This window comes from Strongylocentrotus purpuratus, unplaced genomic scaffold (genome assembly GCF_000002235.5).
Source record: "Strongylocentrotus purpuratus isolate Spur 01 unplaced genomic scaffold, Spur_5.0 spur5_scaffold_1, whole genome shotgun sequence".
Lineage (NCBI taxonomy): Eukaryota > Metazoa > Echinodermata > Echinoidea > Camarodonta > Strongylocentrotidae > Strongylocentrotus > Strongylocentrotus purpuratus.
Window position 1 is genome coordinate 13,292,384 of NW_022145594.1, and position 9,658 is coordinate 13,302,041.

Genomic DNA, 9,658 nt, shown 5'->3' on the forward strand with positions numbered 1-9,658 from the left:
TTAAATCAATGAACCTTCTCTTTAATCATCTAGATAACCCGCTTCCTCACACAAGTAATGAATAACCATTTAGATGTCATTGTTTTTTTTAATCTATCCAGCATTTATTGAGATAAATGTTAAGAACATGTCATTAGAGTGTATATAAACTCTTAAAACCTCACCATTGCTTTATATGTGCAGTTTTTATAGATACATTTGGTACAGGTCTATGATCTTTTTCAGAGTGAAACGGGGCAATGATGAGGTTTTTTCTTTAGATGTACAAACATGTAGATGTGGGCTTATATGAAAGTTATAATATCTGTCATTGTAGTAAAAATCATTTACCTTACATATGTTTGTTAAAAAAAACCTCAAGGTTTTATAACAGATATTACACTATTAAGCAGATCTACCATTTTGTAGCGAAACCCATTTTTATATTAATTTGATGGCACATCTTACATTAACAGACTTATTACAGATAATGAGTATACGAGTGAATTTTAATAGGTGACTGTTAAATTATAAGTCGGCATGTGTCATTCCAAGTTTTTTTGTAATGTACGACTGTTGAACACAGCACTAGAATATTATATAGATTTAGTCTCCTACTGTAACCTGTAAATTCTACATTCTGCATGATCACATCCTAGGCAAAACTGTACAAAGATTGGATGACAAACATTATATGTTAATGCGTAGCAATTTAAAATGTATTTGATGTTAACCAATGCATGTATATGTAAATATAGAGTGTGTTGCTCGAATAATGCAACGTTCATTGTTATACGACGTAATTAAGAAAGTGTATGTACACACAGTTGTTACATGTTTGCAAATATCTTTTGAGCATTATGTAGATTTAGGTAATAAATATGAATAACATGATATGTACATCAAAACATTGTTTAAAAAAACACTTATAATATTTTTTGCTTTGAAAGTGTGGAGTATATTATTTCGTCTTTGTTATTTCGCAAATTTTTCGCCTTTTCTTGGATAAAATCAAATATACAGGGCCCCATTTTATACATTGTCATATTAAGTACTGTCACATTTCAATAGCTTATATCAATTATTGCAACCTGTTATTTCATTTAGGTTATACAAGTGGAGGATAGAGCTTAAATACCATACATCTCAAACGGATCATGCGTACTTGCAATCTGTTTAGCTCTTTCTTCGTCTTTGCGCATCTTGGCAAAATAGTTTGCGTACATGGGATCATCTAGTGTCGTAGGTCCTATGTCACCTTTCATTCCTCCCTTGCGGCAATCCATGCCTTCGGCATTGTAGGTTGCATCGTACGTCTGTACGGGTGGTGTCATTCTGGCCTGCTCTTGCCGGTTTCTCTTCTTGGCCAAGTAGTTCCCGTACATCGGTTGTCCGTCGGGAGTTGTCGCCTTTGTGTCGGCATATTCCATCTCTCCCTTGCGACGTTGCGTGACTTCTGGATTAAGAGAGGCGTAGACAGTGGGTTCCTCTGTCTGTATAGGCGGGGCATTAGGGGAATGGGCGTGGTCATGGGAGACAGACACATAGACCAATCCATCATCATCAACCTGCGTGGGGTAAAAGAATTTGATTAAAACAAACATTTCATAGTATTGTTCTTAGGGAACTGATATGGAGATCAGTCTGTCAAATGTGGTTGATTTTGAGTTTAAGGCTTACAGAGGTTTCACAAATTTCTAACATGGACTTGAATAACAAACGATTAAAGGCATCGTTTAACAATGTTAAATCTGAGATGTTTGTGTGATATGGTTAAATATTGAAGCCCTATTACAAAAAGATGGACTTTAAAGTGATCATGTCCTTCAGAGCGACCAGTTTTGTTTCCATACTCATTTTCCCCAATAGACTGTAATGGTATGAGAACCGTTAGGAAAACGCAACATTTGATTTCGATTTACAATCATAAATATATTGATAATCAGACAGGCAATCGGCTTGTAAATGTCATGGGATTCATGTTTGCCCTAGAGGTTTATAATTTTGATTGCAGCATGAGATGAATCAAGGACATATTTTCTGAATGTGAGACACAGTTGCTGGATCCCTTCAAGAATGGAAATTGAAAATAAATGTAAATGGCAAAGAGTAAAACACACGTTTGATATCATTTGGTAGCACTTCAAGCGAAGGGACAGATTTTGAGGTAATATTCAAGATCACATTATTTCCCCGTTAAATGTGTACACATGTACACATTTTCTCCAGATGGCATGGATACTTTGGGGTGTGCTGTTATACCACTTACATAGTTTACTTTACCTGCCAATGACACTCAAATTGTAGGGAAATTGTTACATCTTAAATAGATAAATCTAAATTTAAAACTATACCCGACATGTGTGTATTTCCCTATGGAAAGTAATGAACAAAAAAGTAATTTTATTTTTATTTATCTTAATTACTGATACAAAAGAAAAAGGTATATTGATCATCAATTACAAAAGAAAAACTTACCATTCTGCCTTCTGGTTGAGTGTTGTCTCCATTGTCTGCTTGAAATGCAACGGACGTCATGTAATTTGGATAAAGGAAAAACAAAAATACACATATTGGCAATGTTACTTCCTTTTAAACGTGAGATATAAATATTTTACTTTTTATATATTTTATATAATAGAATAGTATTCATGTCAACTACTACAATGTAGCAGATCGAAAAACTAATCAATTTGCAAGCTTGTATTCTAGATTTACCTCAAATACAAAATGAAGAATAAAATGGTTGATTTTTTTAGATACAAATATGTATTTACCTCAATGTCTTTTTTTATCTTAAAGGAAATTTAACTCAAATAATATCGTAAATTATAATCTTTTTTAGTTGCAGTTCAGTTCAGTTCATGAGAGAGAGAGAGAGAAGTAAAACGGAAAAAAAGAAAAAAACAAAACAAACAAGAACGATATACAATTATTAAAGCCCAAGTTAAAAAAAAAACATGAAACACATGACAATATCACTGAAGATTACAGCCTAGAGAACATACTTTAATAACGATTTGTGGAATACATCACCTATAATATTCATGTTTGGTTTGTTAGAGGTGAATGCTTTACAACTTACCCTTCCTTCGCTTCACGCAGCATAACGTTCCATAGAAGTACATCAATCCTAGTGAAATAACCAAAATGAAGCCAGCGGAAGCAATCACTCCAAGAGCGATTGTCATGACATATGTCTTTCTTCTTGTAAATGGTGGATCACTCAGACCTGTAGAGGCTAAGTAGGACAAAAGATGACCAAAAAATAACAGAGTGTCAAGATTATCGGATTTTCCAAAAAAAAATAATGTTTTTTTTTCAGTTGACGGCTGCTTCTCAACTGGTGAGTCTAGGACAAACAATACCATGATTGGAATGTAGTGGATAATGGTTTTCTCAACAATGTTGTAAGAAATTAGTTTAATGGCAAATTTAGTTATATCCATTATTTAGGTATGGATGTTTCGTTCACATCTCTATATCCCTCGTGTTTTGAATAGTGTTTTTTATAAAGCTTTGTAGGATTTGTTGCTGTGTTTGGCAAGATGAAAATTTAGTATTTCCAAAAAACCTACAAGTGCTCCATCCATATCTGCATGCTTATCCACTCTAACACAGTAATACACCCTCACAAATGGAAATTCATCTTTCCCCACGCATGTAACACAATAATCTACACATTTATGTGAGTCCACCCACACACACAGGTGAAAACCCGCTAAACACAAAGATGTAAAAGAGCTCACCCACGGACGCACATAGACAGATCTGTTCATGAACTTGTTTGTATCATGGTCGAACATTGCTTGTTCTGTATGTTCACTACATCTAGGTAATTTCGGCCGTATTATTGTACACTTTACATATAAGCTTATCAAATTAGGGAAGCGCGGTATGGTTAGTATTCTATCGAATACGAAAACTTCTGCTATGTTCTTGTCACTCCAATTAATCTCGCTTTCATCAAGATCTTGAGAACATTCCAGTAATGTGAATTGACAGTAAATTCCTGGAGCAAATCTCGAAATATTCTCCTTTTTATGAATAATTATAAGAGGAAGAATACTCAATAGCCTACCTGTTGCATTTGCTGGTTTAGTGCACAGATCCCTGCCAAAGGTCACCAAAGCTGTGTTAACATCCGGATCAATGCTGACCTCTGTGCCCAGAAATGAATAAAATAAAATCACATCACATCACTTTATTTCCATTTTCTTATTTTGCTTTTACCTCTTCCAACTCCCCTTCCAAAATGCAGGGGGGGGGGGGATTCGCCCCTCATTCTCGTCTGGGAGGAAAAATCCCTATTGCTCATTTACATAATAAGATGGTTAATTACACAAACCCCTGCCAGAGGTCAAAACAAACGTTAAACATTCGGATCAGCACGAACCCCATACAGGGATTAATGCACTCTGGTCAATTCAAGAAGGAACAGAAATTTCCCTCCTCTGTTTTTGTTATGATCATGAATCAAATCCCCTCAAAGGCTTGGGTTGCTTTTGAAAAAAACAAATCAACAATCCTTCCTCTAGGTCCAGAATAACGGTAAAAGGGGGGGGGGGGAAGAGCTAAACAAAGCAAAACAAAATTATAATAGAGACAAGTAAAGAAATATATTGAGCTAGCATTGTGTAATGGCTCAAAATCGTTGAAGTGGTTAAACGTGACAGGAGGGTGCGTGTTCCTTTTATTGGTTGGAATTCGGGGTTGGGTAACCCCGATATCAAAATTTCATTATCGCATTTTCGAAAGAAAATTACATGGATGCCTATCTAAAATGGAAAGGGAAATAAGGGGGTGATTTTAGGACGCTTTAACAAACTAATCATAAAAGCCAAACACATCAGCCTAGAGATACAATACAAACACAATACTACTTACGAACACTTGTGAAGTTGAACACTGCACTACCGGAACCATTGCTTGAAACAGCAATGCATTTCAAATCGCAAGGATCTTCGGAAAGAGGATTTCGAATCACCACTTGACTGGAAGTCAGCGTTTCACCTTCGATTATAGTCTCGGAGAATGTAATGTTACATGTCTCGTTTGAAAATTGTGTGCCGTTACAGAGCCATTGGAAGATATAAGCAGGAGGATTGGCGTCCGAGGTACATGTCAACACGAACCCAGTACTTGATGTATTTGATGTAAGCCGTTGAAAAGACATAAACACAACCGGGTCATCTAGATTTAAGAAAAATATTAAAAATCAGTTTTGAAAAAAGGTGATAAAAAAATGAAGGAGAGATAAAGAAAAGGATGGGACTAGGGAATTGAATCAATACTATTTGGGTGGGAATGAATCAAACTTGTTGGTGCATGCATGATACAAGAGGAAAATGGGCATTAAGTCTTTTGGTGTAACTGATCCTTATCCATACGCATCTTGTTATAAGATGGAAAAACGACAACCAAGTGTACATGGAAAGCATATTCGGAAGTGTCGTGGTCGAGTGGTTTAAGGCGCTTGACTGGAGATGCGAAGGTCGAAGGTTCGAATCCCGACACGGCACTAATATTCTTTGGCAAGATATTAACCTGCACTTGCTACTCTCCACCCAGGTGTCAAATGGGTACCCGGTAGGATGCGCCCGTCATTGTTGGTCAAACAGCTTGTGAGCGTCAAGTAACGCCCGGCTAGAATGCTCCCCAGGGAGTGGAGATTGTGCACACAGTGTGTCCGGGCAAGCACTGGATCCAATTACCGGGGTAATAGTATATTTGTAAAGCGCTTAAATACATTTGTATTAAGCGCTATATAAAAATTAAACATTATTATTATTATTAATTATTCAGAATTATACATATATTATACTAATTAATTGTTTGTAGAATTTAAAGGAAAACTAGAATTTAAATCGTCACGAGGACGAATAAGGTGGTCTGTCTTCAAGTCTTATGATAGATTATAATATTTACTATATTGAGAAAGGGAGAAGTTATATAGACATGTAAACAATGATGATTATCATGATGATCATGATGATGATGATCTTGATAGTAATGGTGATGACGATGACGATGATGATGATGATGTTGATGATTATCATCAACAGACCATGATGACATCAGACTGAAAAAAATGAGAAAACATTTAGATATAATATAGTCTCGGCTACAAAATACTCAAAAATCAACAAAAATCAAGCCGAAATAAGGGCGATATTGCTCGCAAAAGACAAGAATGTAGAATCCAGATTTGAGAAAAAGTCATCTTCCATAAGGATTACACGCAAAAAGTAATGGATCAAGTGATAATAGGGTAGTAATAAAGTAAATATGGTTGTTTATTATATTATTTGTGATTGTACGTGTTTTAATATTCAAAGGAGATGGTGCAGTGAAGGGTCAAAAAGAAAAAAAAAGTGAAGAAACAAATTGTTGAAGACGCCCGGACTCGAACCAGGGACCTCAAAGTCAGAAGTCAAGTGCGTTACCGATATACCAAAACATTTCCCATAGAGATAACACGTAAACGGAAAATTGAATTCTCAAATCCCACTTTGTAAATAAGGGCACACTTGTGATAGCGTATTGTCTTAGCTACAACATACTCAAAGCTCAGCGTAAACTAAGATAACAGGACGGGGATATTGCTCGCGAAAGACGAGAATGTATAATCCAGTTTTGAGAAAAAGTCATGTCCCTTAGAGAATACAGGCAAAATGTGAAAAATTGACATGCCTCCCCTAATCGCAAAAATACGCCATGATGCCTTTGTCAAAATGAAAGATAATTTTGACTATATTTGTAGAGAATATTCTCAGGTAGAACATATCAAAATTTGAAAGAAAATTAATCAATTTTTACAGAGATACAATCCATTTTCCAAAAATATGCTGACGTCATAATATGCAAATTGAAATTTTGAGTTCGGAGGCCATTATGATGACGTCATGAGTTAGTTGAGGGTCAAATTAGACATAAAATCATATCCCCAACTCATGCTTTTTCCAACCATGATATAAAAGTTGGGGTCGATGGACTATCTGAAGAGCTATTTTGATTTTTTAAATGGCATGTTTTTGATCAAATATGCATTATATTGCCCATAGCAGCACGCGCGGATTTTGAACTTTGACGCGCGCTCACGGCCTTATGAAAGGTCAAGAGTGACCGAAATTTATGTAAATTTTCAGTTACGGTAAGAGGAATCTAAATCATGTAAACAAAAATTAAATTTGATCTTTTCAGCGTTCTGTAAGCGCGCGCGACGCGCGCGCGGACACGTACGGACGGACAATTTTGAAATGCTAAAAATGACCTAAAACGTGTGCAAACAAAATTTGGGACGAATTAGAGCATTTTAAAATTTTGATGCGCGCGCAAAATTTGTTGACATTTTTAGTTGACCTTTGACCTGAAATTTATGTTTACCAAATATGGTTGATTTTTAATTACTCGTTATCGAGATATGATAATGACTTATGTTTACCAAATATGGTTGATTTTTAATTACTCGTTATCGAGATATGATAATGACCTGATTTTTAAATAGAATATTGTTTTGTGCATATGATTCTTCTGAAGAAATAAATTCGTAAATTTTAATTTACGTTATGCCCCAGAAAAACTGTCAAATTGATGTTTATCTGAGTATAGCAGTACATAAAAAGTAACTAGAAACAGAAATTAACTCAGCTATGAGGACATCGGCACCACACAAGTACGGAGAAGACAAGCTTCCTACGTTACACGTTCACTAACCATGGACATTCAGGTAAACCGAGCGTTGAAGATGATGCTGTAGTTTTGGATGTGATGCCAAGCAACGGAGATACTTTCCTTGATCATCCCTAGAGGGTGTGATTGTGGCAGTCTTTAGAGAGATATAGCTGTAGCCTTGTACGACATTAGCCTGATCTTGAAGAACAACCGCTACATCATCTGGAATACGCCATTCCAGTACTGCAGGAGGTCTTGCCCCGTAGGCTGCACATGTGATGTTATACGGCTCACCAGCAGTTACCGTTATATTGGTGTTGTTGTGGTAATAACGGCTCAAATTCTCATCAGATATCCTCACCAGATATGGCGGAACTGGCGACATGAAAGGAAATAGTCATGATGAATAAAGATTGCTTCGTATTGTAATTCTCCACTCTGATAGTGGAGTCTTCCTTTTCATGGATTCATTAATTCAGCCTTTCTAAGATTTCGACTTCAAAAGTAGGCATTCGAGTCACGTTTAATTCACATACTTCCTTTCAAAAAAATGTTTTCACTCCTTGTTTAAGCTATTAAGCCGTTCGAGTGTTTGCAGAATAATAATAATAATTCCGCTTTTATATATTGCTTCAATTAATCTATGATTTCTCTAAGCGCTTTACAGATATACTATTACCCCGGTCATCGGATTCAGGCTCAATCACTTACCCACTGAATAATACGTACACAAATAAGACTACTAGTTGTTTTAATGCTTCCCATAATAGTATTCATATGATCTGAGACATAAAACGAGGGGATTGATATAGATTTTTATCAGAAATACACTCATATGTCATGAATTATCTTCATGCTATCCCTGAATTTTGCTGTTTAAATTGAATGTAACGAATAGCATACTTGGTGACAATGGTTGTACTTGGAAGCTAGTTGATCCGGTGATCTCTGCCCCGTATTTACTGCTTACTCTGCACTGGTAATTGCTGCTATCATTTATGTTAATTTGTTTTAATGTTAAATTTCCGCTGCCTGTGTCTGCAATTAAGCTGAACTTGGATCGGTCAGGAACGGTAGCCCATGTACAAGTCGAATACGGGTCACAAGAGTGAGAGGCCACCGTGACGTTGTTACCATTGGACCAAATTAGCCGCCGATTTTTTGTTTCCGGCGTGAAGGTGCAGATCAGCGTGAAATCTTCCCCGATGACTGGTAGGGAATCGTTAGTTTGAATAGACACTCGAAATGCATGGTATTCTGCATTGGTTAAATGAAAAATATTACAATGTAAATGTAGTAGGGAAATTGCTAATTGCTAAATACATACGGGTAGCGCAAGTAATGAGTGAAGGGGAACTTGATTTTTTTAATTAATTTTTTTAAATTTATTTATTTATTTAATTATTTATTTATTTATTTATCTATTTATCTATTTTTTTATTTATTTTAATTTTTTGTGGGGGAGGGGGGGGGCACCAATTGTATTCAAAGAAATAATTGAAGGGGAACTTGATTTTTTTTTTTTTTTTTAAATGTATTTATTTATTTAATTATTTATTTATTTATTTATTTATTTATTTATTTATTTTTTTTTTTTTTTTTGTGGGGGAGGGGGGGGGGGGCACCGGTTGTTTTCAAACAAATAAATGCGAATTCACCGACTAGGAGGACGGTCTTGGAGATAATCCAGGCGTTCTCTTGTGTCGCCCTTCCCCTTCACCTTTTGCCGTTCCTCGCCTTTTCTTACTTTTAATTATTTCTCACCATGAAATGGGGGCGGGCCCTCCTGTGTCACCCGCTATAGCTACGTCACTTATTGCATACATATCCTGCATATCACAATATAGGTGAAAGAAAACGACACATTGCTACCAATAGGTCAATTAACTTGATCAAATAGTGTTTACGCGTTTGAAAAGGAAAGCGATGCTTAAGTATAACGAGATGTACGATACATTCGACAGTTGATTCAATTATTCTGATGGTTTTGTTGGTCAATTATCGA

The 9,658-nt window shown here is 35.9% G+C and overlaps 1 protein-coding gene across 1 annotated transcript; it reads right to left on the minus strand.

Annotated features, from left to right (window-relative positions):
- Window positions 1-1,103: 1,103 nt before the first annotated feature.
- On the minus strand, window positions 1,104-2,500 carry LOC105436530. The gene is made up of 2 exons (XM_030978969.1): window positions 2,458-2,500; window positions 1,104-1,547 (listed from the first exon to the last, which is right to left on the minus strand). Exons 1-2 carry the CDS (start codon window positions 2,458-2,460, stop codon window positions 1,110-1,112), a joined length of 441 nt encoding a protein of 146 aa, XP_030834829.1. The 5' UTR covers window positions 2,461-2,500; the 3' UTR covers window positions 1,104-1,109.
- Between the last annotated feature and the right edge of the window lie 7,158 nt (window positions 2,501-9,658).